This window comes from Diadema antillarum, unplaced genomic scaffold (assembly GCF_040938485.1).
Source record: "Diadema antillarum isolate AM-2024a unplaced genomic scaffold, OU_Dant_1.0 scf00000170, whole genome shotgun sequence".
In the NCBI taxonomy this organism is placed as follows: Eukaryota; Metazoa; Echinodermata; class Echinoidea; order Diadematoida; family Diadematidae; genus Diadema; species Diadema antillarum.
The window spans coordinates 3,424,926-3,444,091 of record NW_027271059.1 but is presented as its reverse complement, the minus strand read 5'-3'; the positions used below and the strand labels follow the sequence as shown (position 1 = coordinate 3,444,091).

Genomic DNA, 19,166 nt, shown 5'->3' with positions numbered 1-19,166 from the left:
ATTAAACTTAGAATTGCATGCTCTTTGACATCTCATAAGAGTGGTTTCTGAATATCTCGCAAAACGTTAAAAGCTAAATCCTCACCTCGACCAAAACTGTACACACCCTTTAAGCCCGCCTCACGCTATGACGATCCGACCGGTCGTACGACCTTAAGCCCGGTAGTGTGACGTCATCAGTCTTGCCACTTTCGCCAGTCGTACGACTGGGTCTTAGCGCCAGTCGTAGAAATTTGACATGTTGAATTTCCACGTTTGGTCGTGGGCTTTCAGCCAATCACGATACAGTAAAATGCAAGCGCACGCAGTGCGACTTCGGCGCGCTTTGATATTACCTACTCGTAAGGTCAGGTCGTATAGCGTGCGTTGGCAGGTCGTAGGACTGGGTATTATGGTCTTAAGGTCGTAATATAGTCGTGAGTCGTATAGTGTGCGGCGGGCTTTTATAGACATTATTATATTTTCCGCTATACTCTTGGTGGCGCCCTTCCCTCATGGCTGCACCTCTCTGTCGCTCTGAATTTTCTGTCATTTTCACCCTGATTTCATACGTTCGTAAATGACTGTTCGTGAGTATGATACCACAGTTTGCATATTTTGACTGTTGTGCTGTTTGTACCGGTTCCGTGGTTTTACAATATCGAGAAAGATGTATCTAACCTGCTTCAATTTTCGTCGAAGCCAAGGCTTTACACCTGCCATTTCATGTACACTGATTACAACATTAACTTTCGCCTTGATCGTGTGTGCACTTACCATGACCATGACTAGACTTGTGTACTCGCGTGAAGCTCTTTTGAATGTTGGAAGAAGAGTCGCTTTTCATGGTCATCCCCCGCCTTTCACACGCGGTGAATGGCAGCTTTGGAAAAACTTGAACGTTGCTCGCGGTACAAAGAGAGGCTGCCGTGGCGGACAGAAGGCTGCTAAATATGCTGCACCTTGTGTTATTTCCCTTGGAAACGAGCATGCTGAGAAAAATCTACATGCAACTATTTGTCATGACAAACCTAATCTTCGCCGTCAGGCTTTTCCCAAAAGTACTTTTCAAACTCAACGTAAATGCCGCGTTGGATTGTGGAACGCCCGTTCGATGTCTAGAAAGACGACTTGTATTTGTGATCTCATCATAGAGAGCGACCTTGATGTTTTGGTGTTGACTGAATCGTGGCTTCAAGGAAACCAAAGAGATGAACTCGTCTTAGGGGACATCAAAACAACTCTGCCGAACTACACCTTACTCCAGTGCCCACGACAAAGCTCCAGAGGAGGAGGGATATGTGCGATATATCGCTCCTCAGCTCATGTTACTGTGCATGGTATGACTGATTTCAAGAGCTTTGAGCACATGGATTTCAGTATCCGACTCTCTTCGGCATCGGTTTTAAGAAGCTACGCTGTCTATAGACCACCACCTTCGCCCAGGAACAAACTGACATATAACATGTTCCTGCAGGAATTTCTCACGCTGCTGGAATCAGCAGTAATAGCGGATAACGCACCACTCCTGTTGGGAGACTTCAATCTTCATGTTGACGATGACAGGGATGTCCCAGCTCAGTCATTCATGTCTTCCATTGATTCGCTTGGCTTCCATCAACATGTAGCAGGCCCTACCCACATCGCGGGGCACACACTGGACTTAGTAATGACCAGGAAGGTGGATGATATTGTCTCTAGTCTCACCCTTCAAACCGGTCTCCCTTCGGATCATTCTGCGGTCGTCATCACTGTCAACATGATGGGGCATCGTAACGGTACGAAACACGTATCTTTCAGAAAGCTTCGAGATATTGATATATCATCATTCAAGCAGGATATTCGTGAGTCTGCTTTATCATCGTCGGCAGCTATGTGTCCTTCTGATGCTGTGGATCTTTACAATCGTACAATGACTACACTCTTGGACAAACATGCGCCCTTACAGAATAAGACGGTGACAACTAGGCCATCAGCACCATGGTACACGCAGGAATTAAGGAGAGCTAAACAGAACAGACGGCGTGCCGAGCGTAAGATGCGGAAATCTGGCCTTTCAGTTGATAAAGACATCTATCGCCAGCAATGTAACTCATACTATGCAGCCCTGAACGAATCCAAGTCCAAACATTGGACTGGTGTGATTGCTTCTGCGGATTGCAAGGAGCTATTCAGAATTGTTAAGAGACTTACCTGCTCTAACCACGAATCTGTTTTTCCAGATCATTTGTCTGATGCTGATCTTGCCAATGATTTTGGGCAATACTTCAGTGACAAAGTTAGCAGAACTATTTCGGCGATAGATGTCCCACCAACTGACGAGTTGCCATCCAGCGTGGAATCACGTTCACTGCCTCAGGTCAAGAGCATTGGTTTCTGCGATTTCCAGCCTGTCTCTCTCTCTGAAGTCAAACAGATCATGACAATTATTAAACCGAAGACATGTGGCCTTGACCCTATTCCTTCTAGACTCGTGAAGTCATGTACTGATGAACTCATTCATTTCATCACAAGGATTGTTAATCTTTCCTTATCATCCGGGGAAGTTCCATGTGCATTTAAGACATCGCTCATCATACCGCTCCTCAAAAAGTCTTCGCTTGACAAGAATGACTTAAGGAATTATAGACCAGTCGCAAATTTGCCTTTCATCAGCAAGGTTCTCGAGAATATTGTGTCAGATCAACTCATATCATACCTTGAAACAAACAACCTGTTTCCTCAACATCAATCTGCGTACCGGAAGTGTCACTCTACTGAGACTGCCTTAGTAAAGGTAGTGAATGATCTTCTGCTTGCCGTTGACAAGGGTCTTGAAGCTGCCCTCATTCTTTTGGATTACTCGTCGGCCTTCGATACTGTAGACCACACCAACCTCATCAACTGCCTAAAAGAGCACTATGGGATGGATGGATCTGTGCTTCGCTGGATCGAATCCTACCTCGCTGATCGTAGTCAGAAGATCGTTGTGAACGGCGTGGACTCCAGGTCATTTCCTCTTTATTGTGGCGTCCCGCAGGGTTCCGTCGTAGGACCATTGTTGTTCTCCCTTTACACTGGTCCGTTGAGCCACATCATTGGCTCACACCATGGAGTGCAGCACGCAATCTACGCGGACGACACTCAGTTGTATGTCATAATGAACGCTGATGACGACCATCGGGCTGCTTCCATGCAGAAACTTCATGATTGCTTCCTTGATATTAAGTCATGGTCTTCCCGCAACCATCTCAAACTAAATGAAGCCAAAACTGAGTTGTTGTTCGTGTAAGATGGAGAAGTAGGGAGTTTATATCTTAAAACAGAACAAATCTCATGTAATTTATAAGTGTCTCTTGATTGACCAAGTTAAGAATTTATCCCCATTTCCTGCCCCAATTATACTGTCTAAATATACGACCAGTCCAATCCAAAACCCTATGTACACTTCCCAGCTTTATAGTCTCATATCCTTTTATTAACAAGACCATCAAACCTCCAATGAAACTTCCATTCAGAACCCAACCATCTTTGTTATTACTTTGGTTAATCTCTACTCAATAGTTAATCCTTCCCTTTGTCCTCAATCAAGTTTAAGTAAATTCAGACTAACTGTGTTTACAATTCCCACCACCAGTCCCTTACACGGTACTGTTCAATGAACCTATAATCCCCACATCATAGATCCTCTCCTACTAATCTCTTAACTTCTATCCATGTCCCTATATATCTTATGCTTCTGGAGTTGAGGAATCAATCTTACTCCGGCCCCGACTCTGTTCGGTCATGTGCCAAGAAGGAGTGGAACAGTATTCTTTATATATACTACCGACAATATTCCCTCGTCAATATTATGCACCATTCTGGAATTCCTGATTATTATATCTAATAAACTAAATTGTATATCTTGGAACCACCACCTTGTCTCCTGCATGGACTAATGTTCGATTGTGGCTTGACATCATATACTACAGTTGAGAGTGCACACCACGCTACCAACACCATAAAACCAGCACTCTTACATTCGTCTCATCTCCTTAGGCAGCAACCGGGATTTCAACCTTCTTTGGATATGGCTGGAGAATGCGTTTCTTCCTCTGACTGTGTGAGGGATCTTGGTGTTACCCTCGACAAGCATCTCACTCTCACTAACCACATTCGAAATGTCTGCAGATCGGCTTCCTTTGGCATTGCTAGGATCGGGAAAATAAGGAGATTCCTTAATGAGTCATCTACAGAAAAGCTGGTACATGCATTTGTGTCTTCACACTTAGACTATTGCAACAGCCTCCTCGCTGGTCTTCCTCGCTCCTGTCTTGCTCCGCTACAACGCATCCAGAACACCGCTGCACGTCTCATCACACGCACGAAGAAGCATGAACATATCACACCTGTCATCAGATCACTGCACTGGCTACAAATTCATGACCGCATCATCTTCAAAGTTCTACTCCTCACCTACAAGATTGTCCACAACTTAGCACCATCCTATCTTCATCATCTGGTTTCCCTCCGGACTATCTATCTACTTCCTCAACAACCAGACGCCTTCGTTCTCACTCCACTGCACATCTTCAACTCACATCGGCACCGCGCACCCGTACCCGTTATGGCAACCGTGCCTTCAGTGTTATTGCACCCACACTATGGAACAACTTGCCCATCCACGTCCGTGAAGCTCAAACAGTAGACTCCTTCAAATCATCACTGAAAACTCATCTGTTCTCTCATGCCATGTAATTTGTATTGATTTATTATATGCAGTCTGTATATATGTTAAGTTCGTTCTATACGTTATAACTTACAATATTTATCTTATGTATTTTGTATATTGTATTGCGTTTCATCGTATCTCAATCTTTATATGTTCCATGATTGAATCTATTTTTCCTAATTTTTCTTCAGCGCTTAGAAACATCGTAATAAGCGCTTTATAAATGATATTTATTATTATTATTATTGTTATTATTATTATTTTCCCGTTCGTACGAAAGATCTGCTTTGCATTATACTTTTTGATAGTCTTTGTCATTCATATCGATGGTGTCAAATAAATCACGCCCTGATCAGATATAAAATGAACAATATCCACCTCTTGACTGTATTTTTTAAAGCTTTAACATGCTACTATAGACTATGCTAATACTGCGTGTTTAGGTCTGTTTGCGTTTGGGTGGTTTCATGATTTTGTTATTCTTTAGTAATCTTTGCGAGACAAAGTAAGACAAAGTATAGATGAATAACAAAATAACTGCATAGATTATAATAGATGAAAATAAAAGGATTTGAATATCGTTGGGAACGGATGATCAGTATGAAGAGGAAACATACTTGAATGGTTCACTTAATATCTAAATGGTTATACAAATTATCTTTGTATTCGGGACTACATGGGTGTGTGTTTTTCCTGGTGTGTGCGTGTGTGTGTTTAATTAGGCGCCATGCAACTGAACGTTACATCATGCGCGCGCAGAAATCATACATAAAGTCCAAGTGGGTATATATTATGTAGACTAAATTACTATTGATGAATAAGCAATATCCAGCATATAAAGTGTGGAAAATGTAGGAACAATGCCAAAATGCTGTGTGCTGTTTCTCTTTTAATCTTTATTCAAGGGGATAAATTCGTACTTTTTTCAGGCTCTAAGGATGTTTTTGGAAATAAATAGAATTTCGATAATGAAGATAAGAAGACAATTGCTATGTATACAACATGTCCTTTCTACGAACAGTGACCGATTACACGTAGAGTAAAGATAGGATAATTGAGAGAGTGTGTGTTTGTGTGTGTCTATGTGTGTGTCTATGTGTGTGTGAAAGAGAGAGAGAGAGAGAGAGAGAGAGAGAGAGGGAAAGAGAGAGGGAGAGAGGCGGGGGGGGGGAGAGCAAGAAGAGAAGAAAGACGATTGTGACCACCAAGCTCAAAACTCACAAAAAGTAGACCAAAAATAATTTCCGTTTTTCTGCGAGGTAAGTTCTACGCTTTAAAATGATAATTTGTAAAGTTTGTCGCATCCTATGCCATTCACAAGTCATTGAAATGATAATATATTTAAGAGGTGAAATTTCATAGCAAGGGGTGGGGATTTAAAGATTTTGTTCGACCCAGGCGGAGTGTGGAGAAGCATTAGTAGAATTTAATGGTCCCGAGATAAGCTAAGATCTCGATTTCAGCTTTGTTTTTTAAGCTGCCAAATTTTGACAGTACGTGGCAAAATATTACTGTATCTTCTCAGGTAAGACATCTATTGGTCAACCCACATGACACATTCTCGTCCATTACAGAGAATCCTTACCAGCGACTTTTTGTAGGTTTCGAGCTTGGCGGTCACATATAGAAAGAGAGAGAGAAAAAGTGTGTGTGTGTTGGGGCAGAGGAGAACTGTACATAATGTATTATATACAATGCATTTCGAATTGTTTTGATTGCAATGGTATTGTGTTGGCAGCTTTCCCTGTGTTAATATCTAACCAATCAGGAAACCATACCGGAAGGTTCGCTGTTTATACATAGCATAGCATTATCTGTAAACGCTCTCACTTCCCGTCTCGGATAACCTTTCCTTCCGGGTCATCGTTCATGAGAAAGTGACCTGTAGACGTGGATTATATTTCTAGTATTATACACTAAGAGACCCGCCAGACCAGTGTACAACGATTTGGGGAGAATCCTTCACATTACTTTGGGTGAATCAGTCGAATGAACACCAACTCGGCCTCACTCACGACGCTTTTAGTATCAAGTGTTTTATTCTTGGGTCATCCACCCAGGTAAGTGTTGCTATTCGTGGCTTTATTTGGACATGAAGATATTGAAAACAATTGTCAGAATTGTAAACAAGCTATTATACTAATTACAGTCTTTGCATCTTTGTTTATTGTTGTAGGCTATATTCAATGAAGAGAGAGAGAAAAAAATGACGACATACATTTTACTCTTTTTGACAATTAACTATTATTGTGGGGTCACTGTACGTGACAATGTTGGTGGCAGCAATAATTGTGCAAAGGGGCATCGTGCTGTATAGGTGTACGATGTGATGTCTGATTGCACTCTTACCTTCATGAAGATGCCTTTGTTTTACATTGATTATTTTGTCGTTGTTAACAAATTTGCAAGCTCTGCTTACATTGTATAATTATTCTGTCGTCAGTGATGTTAGAAAAAAAATAATCATCATGATTTTGTATTGTATGGAAATGTTTGAAAACGCAGGAATGAAACCAAACTAACTTATCATGGTGCTGTTTATTTTTCTGAGACTACTGTATCCATACAATATCTGTGATTCTGATCCACTATCGCCCCAAGCAAAAACTCATGATAGTCACGTCCTCTGCACTAATCACAATCTATTTCACTGAAAGAGTTTTTGCATTGAATGTATCATCTACTACGGTCTAATCTGATTATTTATCATGTGATCATTTCGTCATTCATAAATGACATTAGCATTGTTAACATTTATCTACAAATAAATATACGAAGGTGTCCGTAAACAAACGCTGAAAAATGAAAAGACAAATACGCTAATTTAGTTGGAAATTCGTGATATGATAGCTAGAGGTCCCAGCTGCCGTTGGAAGAGTTTGTTTGCAAAAACCGATAAGTCCATTTTTGAAGATTTTGAAGTACGGTTTCTGTGATAAAGTAAAAAATAATATCTTTTAAATGATATATTGGTCACTACATATAAAGGTACATTTTTTAAGTTATGGTCAAAAGGAGCAAAACTTTTCTCATTATTCTCTTTATTTTTCTTGACCTTTAATCTCATTCTTGACCTTTAATCCTTTAATCCCAAAATCTCCATTTCTCCAAAATCTCAATATGAACTTATCAGTTTTTGCTAACAAACTCTTCGAATGTTCCCTTATTTTCTATCGTAATCAAGCTTTCTCTTTTTTTCCCCTCCAGATATGGCTGCAAAACTTGTCTTTTTTCTCACCGCCTTTACCTGCCTGTTCACCAGGGGTGAGTGATTCTATATTCCATCTGTAGTTCCTCTTCCCCTTACGTAATAACAGCAATGATTTAGGGTGATGATAATTATGATTATTAATTTATCTAATTTCCTAGTAATGTCAGGATCACCGTCGTTAAACACGATGATAATTGAATGTAATTTTGTTCTATTTTCATTTCTGAGAGGGATATGGTGTGCGCCTCGTATTATTCAAAGCGCCATGTCTATATTAAAAAGAGACGAGATACTCGATTTTAGCAAATATTATTATTTAACGCTTTGTGATACCAGTTTTCTGCAGTTTGCATTTGACGACTCAGGCCGTTTTCCTATGCAATAGACGCTGATCAGGATATGAGTCAATTCGACAAACCACAACAAGATTTGCCCTCTCTGTAGGCAAAATCTTTCCGACACTTCCTGCTTTTCGCACAAAGGTACTGCATGGTATCATTAAACGGTCAAAGTCCGTCTATGTACCACTGTAGGGTCTGAATTGATAATATGTTTCATGAACAGAGCATTTGTTAGCTTGACACTCCGGTTACAGTATGTCTCCATTCTAACAACATAGCATGCGTCTTCAGCACGCCCATACAATCGGTAACCTCGTAAACATAATTATAGCTTCGTCTAATCCTGTTTCTAATTCATTCTTGATGTGTACATAAAGACACTGTCAAGTCGGTACGATTGTAAAATGCGTGTTTCTCTTTGGTCTCTATGCTTTGTGATCATCATACAAAATATTGTGATAAATCAGTACTGGTTTTGCTTCCTGATGATGATTTGCCTGTTCATCAGTTTTGTTTTCTTTCTTTCTTATCACACTTGCGAGAAGATGAAGGTCTTCACTATAACTGTTTGACAGTATCTGTCAGATTGTCTATCATAACTATCTCTGATATTATTATCAATGTCAACTTTGTCATCGTCTCTTAGTATGCACACGTCGTGACTACTTGAATAAAAAGAATCATAATAAAGAAGATTACGAACACCACGATAGTTTGTTTAACGAAGGATTTCTACAGCCTTGCCACTGAAGTACCTTTTTGGTGGAAAAATAGAAACACCAATTTTTAGTAGAATGCTGAAACCCACGCCAAAAGCTGAATTTTCGCCGTCCCTTTATCTCCGTCGATAGTTATTTAGTTGCTTTACGGATGGATGTAAAAAATAAAGTTATCATTTATTGTATAAATCATAATAATGATGGTAAAATATGAAGATCCCAATATGGGAGAAATTGAGCTTCATTTACGTGCTCTACTCTCTGAATGTTCGCTTAGTTTGTACTTGTTTTTACATAATGTTGTACATAGGAGAGTCACAGTACTGTTACTCGTGCCTCTTGATGAACAACCGCAGCGATGCGGCCGTTGATTTTGACGCGGACTGTGGCTCGGTGGACTGTTCGTCACTGGGAGGGTGCTCGCGATATCACATAAAGACAACTCACCTCACGACGCAAGGTTAGTTCTCTTATGGTTGGCATTAGTGAAAATTTCATACCACAAAGCGAAGTCACGGAATACCGACTGGCTGGTTTTAAGACATCGGGTATCCTACTCTACCAACGAAACACCCCTATAATACCAGGTTGTCTTGTAGCACATCATCATATCAAATTATTCAAGTTGAAAAAAAGAATAAATAAAGTGGAATTTTATGCCAGTGTTTGGGAGGTGGCAACCCGACAGACATTGTAAGGGCAAATGATATTTGGGATTATTGTAGAATCGGGTATAAATAGTGGAGGGAGAATCATCTCCTAAAACAGACACAAAAACCATGGCACTTCAGGAAATTAGTTCGACGTTTGCGTTTGATGAATTACGCCGCATTAATATCAGCTTGAGTGTGCAACAGCTTTTCCCAATGTTTTAATTTATTCAGAAGAGTAGAAAAACAGGAATAGTGAAACAACGCGCTTTGTATAGTTTTGAGGAGATTAATTCCTACCTTAAAGTCATGTGAATTTAGCAGAAATAAGTCAGAACATTGGACTTCATATTGAACTATGAAAAATGGAATGTTAACAATTGCCCCTCAGTCTACAGACATTATGGATCTCTTAATCTATTTTTTGTACAATATTCATTGTTAAAAATGCTGTTGACATTCGGACAGACAAGCATATCCCTCGTAAACCACGCCACTTTGTGTAAGTTTACATTTACATTTACATTTACAAGTTTACATTTTGTGAGTGAAAAAGGTGAGCGCGCGCGGACCACCAGCAGAAATGATTAAAGAAAACATAGCTGTAGGAACTAAAACGACAAAGATTACCCACTCTGTCTTATCCTCGACTTCACTCATTGTTTCTTTTGAAGACAAGGTATTCTCTTCCTCTCCCTCTGTCTCCCTCTCTAATTTCTATGTATATGTTTTTTATTTTAATAGAAAACTTTCGCTTATTGTGCTTTTCTTTTTACCAGAGTGATTGTTTATAACATGCCCCAAGCTCGACTCTCACCAAATGCCTATATACTAACTTTCTGAGACAAGATGTTTTACCCATCATATTCCTCTCGACGCAGCAGTAGATGTATCATAATGAATATCAATTCAATTCAATTCATTAATTTTCATTCTTCTTTCTCCCAACAAAACATAACACAAGATAAATCAGGTATTACATCATAAACAAAAACATTTGCCTTTGCAATAGGTAAATGAACCATCGATAAACATAAGAGCGCATACTGACAAAAAAAAAAGATGATACAAAGTCATACTTTTGTTGAAAAAAAAAATGATAGAGAGGTCACTAAAAAGCAAAGTTTGCATATTGTGAACCACTCATAGTATCAGACAACCCAGGCCTGTGTAACCTAGGATAACAAAAAGGGCAGGGTCCTCTCGTAGGGCGGTGACAGCCGTAATGAATATAACCCTTTGGGAAGGCCTCGTGGCTGAAAAAGAGACTAACTGCGAGATAAGAAATTCATGTCAGGTTTCGTTCTCGCGTTCACCCGTTTCTCGCAGTACTCGGTGTGGCGAGTTAGTCTCAATCTTCAGCCACAAGGCCTTGTCAAAAGGCTACAATGAATAGGGTAACCTGTGTAAAGACCAATGTTCTAATCAATATCATTATTTATGACATCGTTTCTTGCGGGAAAGAAGGTACAACAATCATTCAATCATGTAGAAATAAGAAATCTTTTATTATGTGACCATGCGTTACAAAACCAACAAAAAGCTGCACTCCCTGATTGTACGTGAGGGCTAAAGATAGTAAACTGGTCAATCTTGTCTATCCCATTTTTATTTTATTTTCTGAAATAGCAAATCTACTTCCTTGACTTTATCCTTGTGTTTGCGTTCATAAAACAAGTGGAAATAGTGTTCCATCTATTCGTCTTACAAGAACGCTTCGTGTGTTTAATGTTGTGAATAGGTATATCGTAGAGTCCCCTTTTCATTAATATTAATTTCTCTTTTTTTGCCCCATTTATTGCACAGGGCACAGCTTGGGTAGATTAAGCGCTTGAACCCTTTACCTGATAGCCTCTTTTTGCAATACACACTTTTCCAGAGTTTGTGTTTTTATTTCAATGTTTTGATAGGTTAGGATAGTTTGTTTGAAGTTATACATCATTTTAAAGCTTTAAGTCTTCTCTTTCAGAGTCTGCTCTTAACTAAAAATCCATGCCTGGAGACTCCCTTCTGGTTTGTTTTGTGATGCAAGGTCCATTATAACTTTACTATAGGTGAATATTCCACCATCCTGCTTCGTGACTCCCGTACATTTCCCTTTTATTTTGCTCGTATTCAATCTGTGCAGGGCAGAATGAGACACAGTTCATCAACTTCTACGACTGCGGACCGAGTTTTACCCGATGTCGGCCAGTGAATGAAGCGACCATTTCCGAACACTCGGCTCTCGCGTCCTACATCCGACAGCGGCAACTTCGCATTATGTCAGGCTTCGGGGAAGCGTGCGACTGCACCGAGAATTTGTGCAATAGCGCCCCCTTGTGGTTACCAAGCAACTTAATAACATGGTTTTGCGTGTTAATCATGTGGTTTTCAACATAATTCATAGTGGATGTAACATCCAGCGTGATCGTCACGATGCTTGTGTACTCAGCAACATATCTGTTTTAGTAACTCTATGAACTCACACTCGTTAAGATGACAAAATGGCTGCTGAAGTACTGAAGGAAATGCAAACAAAAGAAGCAAATCAAGGCGTTATTTTATTGATTTAATGGTAAATCCCTCTCTTTTCGAAGTCGTCTAATTCACGTTCAGCGGAATGTCAGTTGCATGATGTAGGTTTCATTAGAACATTTTTGTCTAATCAGCAGCTGAGATGTTGATTCATGCTTTGATTTCTTCTCGTTTGATTTTTCGAATTCACTGCTTTGTAATCATCAAAAGAAATACGTCATAAAACTTCAATGATTGCAAAATTCTGCCGCCCGTTTGCTAAGTTTCATTAAAAAGTTTGATTCCATATCACCAATGCTCAGTTTCTCACATTGGCTGCAGTTGGAAAAAAATTCTGTCATTTAATAGTACATCATTCAGCTCACTCTCATTACAACGCATACCTGCGTGACTCTATTCCCAAAAACAACCCGACAGGATTTCACGTTCGTCATCAGATGCACTGTTACTTTAAGCGCCGGAATAAAACATGGGTAGGGGGTTGTGCTTTCTCAGTTATAGGACCAAATCAATTACCTACACAAATACGCCAACTACCATCTATATGTCTATAGAACCATTCAAATCTAAACTGAAAACGTATTTGTCCCTCTCACATTGGGAATTAAATACTAGATGTTACAAAAACATTTCCCACTTTTGATCCTTAATAGTTCAACAACTATATATCAGATAAAATTGACATTGATATGAGTAATAGCTGAATAGTGTACAATTCTGTTGGAGGTACTTTAGAAATGATAGCATAAATCAGTTTCATTAAATACAAGATTCATTCTGAAGTTAGGTTTCACGTTTTGCTCTGTTTCAAACCCCTGTACAAAATTTTAATTTTGCACAGTGGTCAAATGGTGTGTATAGGAGTGTGTAGTTAAACCTTGACATTGGTCCTGAACAATGGCCAGGATTGGAATACTCTATTACACATTCATGAGAAATTCCACTGTCACAGCTAGTCTTTATTCATCCTAAAACGTAGTGTATGCAAGCACATGAAAGCATGTGCTTTTCATGTTCATGCATTTTACCCTTTATCATGAATTCAGACTATAGCAGTGCCCAGGGCAATCCATCATGAATTGTTGATAAAGCATTCATGTGTCCTGGAGCAAGAGTCCAGAAGCCTAGTCAGCAGATCTCTGAAAAGGTGGTATCCGTGGCATTCATATCTATTGTTCAGGGTGATTGTAAGCACACACTCACAAACACATCATTGGTTCTTGTGCAAAGTTCAATAATTTTGTACAGAGGGTTCAAAGTTGAACCAAAATCTGGAACTTAACTTTAAAATTAATCATGAATTAAAAGAAACTGATTCATGCTATCATATTCAAATCCCCTCCAACTAAATTGCACACTTTTTTTTTTAGCTCCTACTCATATAAATGACAGTGTTATCTGATGTATAGTTTTCGAACTATTTAGAGTCAAAAGTGGGAAATATTTTTTATTTTTTATTTTTTGCAACACCTACTTTGTAGTACATGACTGCAGGAAATAATGTTCGGGGAAATCGTGTTAATAATGAAGTATGTGTTGCTTGTTAGTTTTTTCCCCTTATTTGTCTTCCCTGTTGCAATGTTTTGCACATAATATACAGCCTACATACTCTCTCTCTCTCTCTCTCTCTCTCTCTCTCTCATTGATTATTAATCATCTCATTAATATTATCATTGTTATTATATATTTCCTACAAAAAAATTATTAAGAATTCGTATTGTGGTGCTGTTGTCACTTGTCAGCCATGTTACAGAAACCAATGCTATTGTGTTTAGGTGAATCTATTCTGTTTGTCTAATTGTTGACTTTGACGGTAAGTGCACGATTCTTAAGCGCCAGTTCGGAGTTCCACTTTGAGCATGAGCAGAAAAAAAAGGTCATTCATACCAACAGGCATGTTGGTTGTTAAATTCACAGGGATTAGCATCTGTGATGTAATGATCGTTCATGTAATCATGAATGTTGCTTGGCAGCATATCCACCTGACAGCAAAAGTGGTATTTGGCGATGTCAATAGAAAGAGATTGTTAATACACTCAAAGCAAAATAATGAAACGGATGCTTTCCCAAGTGTGAATTGACGGATCATTCTGGTCATCTGGTCTACGCAAGTTCATCCTCAGCTTCAACATGACTGATGAGTTCCATATATTGTTATGTCGCGCAAGCTTATGCATTAGGGAGTTTTCGCTACGCGACGGGAAGACCGAGAATACGCGGAAGCAAATTGAATCAGCTGTGACAGTCCCCGTACTCGGACTCCCGTCCCCATATCTAAACAGTTTCGCTTTCGGACGGAAGCGTGGGGACAAGATCGCTGATTGGCTGGCTGGCTGGCTGGCTAGCTCACTCCTGCCTAGCATCAGGACTGGACGCTATTTTGGCCGAGTACCGTACTCGTTTTCTCCAGGACGGGACGTTTCTAGGATTTGATCATGCGCAGAATCAAATTTTGCACACGGCACGCTCAACTACCGACTGCGTCGTGCTTGCGAAAACTCCCAATTTGTCGCTCTGTAAACGAGTGAAGTGCCCCTAACCGACTGACAAAAACAGAAAGGTCATTCGCACCAATGTGCCCATGAGCTCACTCCGAATTTACTTATTGGTATTGTAATGCATCCTTTGTCATGCATCTCTTTATTATGCATGGTCTACATATTCAATAATAATAACAATACATACAATTTCCATAGATATGTATCAATATTTAGATAGCTATTTATCCATCTTTGCATCGTATTTGTAAAGGATCTAATAGTCTATGGAAATTCATCAAAAGTACCCATTCCCGTGAATGCTATCAACCATTTGTGACAATGTTATTTGGCAGGCTTCGAAACATTATGGGAATGAATACAGAGGACAACATCCTCAGTTTTCGTTGGTTTGTCAGCAGTTTTTTGCTTCGTTGTTGAAAGGTTGGATTTGGTAATTATTATGTATGCATATTATGTGGGTACACGTGTGTGTGTGTGTGTGTGTGTGTGCGCGCGTGCGTGCGTGTGAGCGTGTGTGTGTGCGTGTGTAATGTGAATTATCAAAAAAAGTGAAACCCCATTTCTACGTCTCACAAAGGCTATACCCTTACCTTGGTTTCGTCCATAATGTTATAGAACAAGATAGCTATTGTTTTCCCTGGTTCATCGTTGTCTTATCCTCTCACTTAAGACTGCATGGAGAATGAAGCAATAATTCGTAAAAGTTGTCTTTCCTTTTCATATAAAAATTCTTTATTATAATGTAAATTTGCACGAAGCTATACTCTAGATTCTTTGACATCTCATTATCATACACTGAGGTATAAAGAAACATTTTTTTCTTAAACATTTTCATGACTGTGAGCCTTACGTCTCACACTGAAATGTTGCTAATCATGGCTTTAAATATAGTAATTCTATGCGAGTATAATAATCTTTCATTAACATACATGATACAAGATACATACATAACATTGAGATAATACATATGCGTGTCGCACGTTAGCTGTAGAAGAACACATGCAATAATATGCTTAATTAATGATAATAAGGTTGTCAAAAGAATTGACGTCAAAATCACTGGAGGTAATTTACAGTCAATACACATGGGAAGCGAGTAGGCCCTACTCATATTACTTTTCCCACAATATTGTCAACAATATATGATAGTAAAGTGTGATGTCTTTTCTACAAAGCTTTTCGTATCTTAAGTTTCACATTTCTTCTGCTCTCATTCCTTGCAATGCAAGTCGCTTTTTTCATTGCGCATAGAGCTTGGGAGTTTGTACCGAACACAAGGGTCTAAAGGCCTAACCTACTCAAGTTTACATGGCTAAAAGTGTCTTTGTCGAAATGTATGCGTTTTGCACAGATATGAATATCAATTGTTATTGTCCTTAGCGAAGATATTACCAAGACCCAATGAAGGAAGGTCTTATCTCAAACATATCGTATAGTGCCATAAGATTAAATGCATGTGCAAACGGTGGAATCAAATCTAAAATCATAATCAGATTATCATTTCACGATACAGCTATTAGCAGTGTAGATTTGGGTAGGAAATGATATATCAAACAAAACCCAGAACATAGAACCTTCCCTTTTATTTTTGGTTTGTTTTTAAACACCACTTTGATTAAACAAATATGCAAATAAACTCGAATCTTGTGAGTGCCTGCTCTTCAGTTATGCAGTGTTTACAGTGTCTTATAACTTCAAATGACCCCCACTCAACACAGAGTGTGGATTAAGTACTCAAATTCTGTTTTTGCATTTAAACTCTCCATATATACATAATGTATTACGTGCAATATCCCTGGGCACACATACAGGGAACTTATACTTATGTAAGATACATGCAAGTAAACAAGAGATAATTCGTGATAATAGAACACACTGAAATGGGGGTAGGGGACGACATTACCTAGACTGCAATGATTGCATGCATGTGAAGTGAGGATAACATTTATATAACTTTTTTTTTTTCTGCTTCATCATTGGAAATGTGTATTTTAGTTACAAAGAAGAGAAAAATGAAAATAAACAAAAAATATTGTTTTATCCCCATTTTACTCAGAAATCTACATCTTCGTTATGATAGCTGTAAAATTTGATACATAATTAGATTAATTGTGAAAACCAAAACAGGCAGATAGCCACCATTTTAATGCTCCAGCTACTGACATGTACGTTTGTTGCGACACGGATTGTCGCCCCTACACGGATTGTCGCCTCCTGCTCGGGGCGACAATCCGTGACGGGGGCTGGCGGCACGGATTGTCGCCCCCTACACGGATTGTCGCCTGGCGACAATCCGTGACGCTTGTGCAGTTCCCACTTTTTGACCTCGAAGGCGACAATCCGTGTTGGCAAAAAATTTGTTGCGACACGGATTGTCGCCCCGTCAAGGATTGTCGCCCCGGGCTCGGGGTGGTTCCTCCAGTGTTAAGCTTTGGTGGGATGGGTATGACTGGTAAGTTATGCGTATGTGTGTGTGTGTGTGCGTGTGTGTGTGTGTGTGTGTGTGTGTGTGTGTGTGTGTGTGTATTGTGAGCTGCATGATATGTGATGTGTATGATTTGTTGTGTGTGTGTGTGTGTTTGTGTGTGTGTTTGGAGTATAATAATACAATATGTAGAAACTGTGCATGTGTGGTGGTTGTATAGTGGTAGTGGTTTGTTTGTCTGTGTGTATACGTGTGCCTGTATGTTTACGTGTGTATGTGGAATATAGTGGCGCTACTGTGGCAATACAAACGCCTTCAGAGTGTATGAGCACGTGTTTAAAAAATTCACACCAGCGTTGATCTAAAAATAGTATGGGTGTGTCAACCAAATATCAGCGGTGAGGCGGGCTAGGCGAGAGAGAGACCGAGAGAAAATACATACATACAAATGTTATTTGTCTGTGTTCATTTTTCCCTGCAGTCATTTTCTTCCATCAGTCTTATAAACTATAACGTCCATACCACTATTCTTTGTCCCAGAATAGGTTTGGCATGCTTTATGCATGAGCGAATAATTTCCACACGCCGTAAAAAATTTGTCAATCGTTACTTGATTTCAGCACAAACGAACTGCCATTGCACACCGCTAATACATACGTAATACAAACAAACACCAACAAACACTCAAACAAACCTCATAATGCAAACAAATCAACTCAACACTTTTTTCCTTGATATTTATTGATTTCATTCAAATCATTCATAAATAGACCCGTTCTGGGTGCAACATGAACAAAAAAGTTACAAATGGCAATTCGAAACAAAAGCAAATCCATTTGTCAATTTATACCACAAATAATCTCACTTCAACATAGATAACTCCATTATAGACCAACCCTACTAATAATTCCTTCACGAGAAAGTTTTGACATGTATAGGGCCCTAAAACCTATATTCCTTGAATATATTGGTTTGGATCATGTAACACCTTCTTACTTAAAAGGGCATATACATAAAAAAAAACACAAATATATTACACAAATCTAGAATGAAATCACTCATAAAAAACCCCACCACCCCCTCCCCTCCCAAACCGAAACAAATCTAGGGCCTACATCTATCCTAAATATTAAATCCTACCAACATCCGTCATACCATTTATAACTATCCTTCTTCAAATCCAATCCCCAACCCACCAACCCCTGATTAAACAAAACCTAAATCATCCCACACCCACATTCACCGACCCAAATACATACATACATACACACACACACACACACACACACACACACACACACACACACTAAGGTTCGTTATTCCGAAGTTTCGTTTTTTCCGAGGCTTCATTTATCCGAAACACACAATTCCCTATACCTAGTGGTTCGTTGATCCAAAAATGAAATTCGGAATAACGAACCTTCGGAATAATGACCCTTCGGACGAATGAGCCTTCGGACGAATGAGCCTTCAGAATAACAAACTTTTGCAATAACGAAATGTAACCCCCTTCCCACATACCGACGCACACCCGAACCGATACCACATCCTTCCTGATGAAACGATTTCCCAATGTTGATAAATAAGACATAATGGACCGTATGCAGAAAAGCAGCATCCGCCCGCACGCAAGCTCCACTCCGAATTCATATACAAATCTGCCAAACAAACTCATCAAATTCAAAGCTGCTGATAAAATCAATATCAATGTTTATGCCAGCAACAGCTTACTAGGTATCCCTCCCCACGCGCAGCTAAAAATCACATACGCAAAAAACTGACATAATAAACACATTCTTCCATCACACACACACACACACACACACACGCACACGCACAAACGGACACTAAATTATCATGTGCACGCGCACATACACACTTCCTTGAAACCTCACCATGACTTTTTACATGGCATGTTTGCATGGATGTAGCCATGTAAGTTATGTGCTTCGAGGGCAGGCGACAATCCGTGTAGGGGGCGACAATCCGTGCCGCCAACGCCCATCACGGATTGTCGCCCCGAGCAGGAGGCGACAATCCGTGTAGGGGCGACAATCCGTGTCGCAACATACGTTCAATACCGTGAATACTAGAGTATACGAGTAAAATGTTTGCTTGTATTTAAATACT

The 19,166-nt window shown here is 39.6% G+C and overlaps 2 protein-coding genes across 2 annotated transcripts; both read left to right on the top strand.

Annotated features, from left to right (window-relative positions):
* The first annotated feature begins 1,093 nt into the window (after nucleotides 1-1,093).
* LOC139722707 (uncharacterized) lies at nucleotides 1,094-4,648 on the top strand. Its single transcript, XM_071633998.1, has 3 exons — nucleotides 1,094-2,338; nucleotides 2,789-2,967; nucleotides 4,000-4,648. The coding sequence occupies exons 1-3, from the start codon at nucleotides 1,094-1,096 to the stop codon at nucleotides 4,646-4,648; spliced, it is 2,073 nt and encodes a 690-aa protein (XP_071490099.1).
* Nucleotides 4,649-6,658: 2,010 nt separating this feature from the next.
* Nucleotides 6,659-12,356, top strand: LOC139722739 (uncharacterized). The gene is made up of 4 exons (XM_071634023.1): nucleotides 6,659-6,732; nucleotides 7,880-7,936; nucleotides 9,254-9,403; nucleotides 11,722-12,356. Exons 2-4 carry the CDS (start codon nucleotides 7,882-7,884, stop codon nucleotides 11,973-11,975), a joined length of 459 nt encoding a protein of 152 aa, XP_071490124.1. The 5' UTR covers nucleotides 6,659-6,732; nucleotides 7,880-7,881; the 3' UTR covers nucleotides 11,976-12,356.
* Nucleotides 12,357-19,166: the final 6,810 nt, after the last annotated feature.

Excerpts from the sequence above, each read along its gene's own strand:
- LOC139722707 (XM_071633998.1), top strand. The coding sequence starts at position 1,094 with ATGTCTAGAAAGACGACTTGTATTTGTGATCTCATCATAGAGAGCGAC. Across the intron at positions 2,339-2,788 it reads AATCACGTTCACTGCCTCAG|GGTCTTGAAGCTGCCCTCAT; the intron begins GTCAAGAGCATT and ends GCCGTTGACAAG. Across the intron at positions 2,968-3,999 it reads GTGAACGGCGTGGACTCCAG|GCAGCAACCGGGATTTCAAC; the intron begins GTCATTTCCTCT and ends TCATCTCCTTAG.
- LOC139722739 (XM_071634023.1), top strand. The coding sequence starts at position 7,882 with ATGGCTGCAAAACTTGTCTTTTTTCTCACCGCCTTTACCTGCCTGTTC. Across the intron at positions 7,937-9,253 it reads TACCTGCCTGTTCACCAGGG|GAGAGTCACAGTACTGTTAC; the intron begins GTGAGTGATTCT and ends TGTTGTACATAG. Across the intron at positions 9,404-11,721 it reads AACTCACCTCACGACGCAAG|GGCAGAATGAGACACAGTTC; the intron begins GTTAGTTCTCTT and ends CAATCTGTGCAG.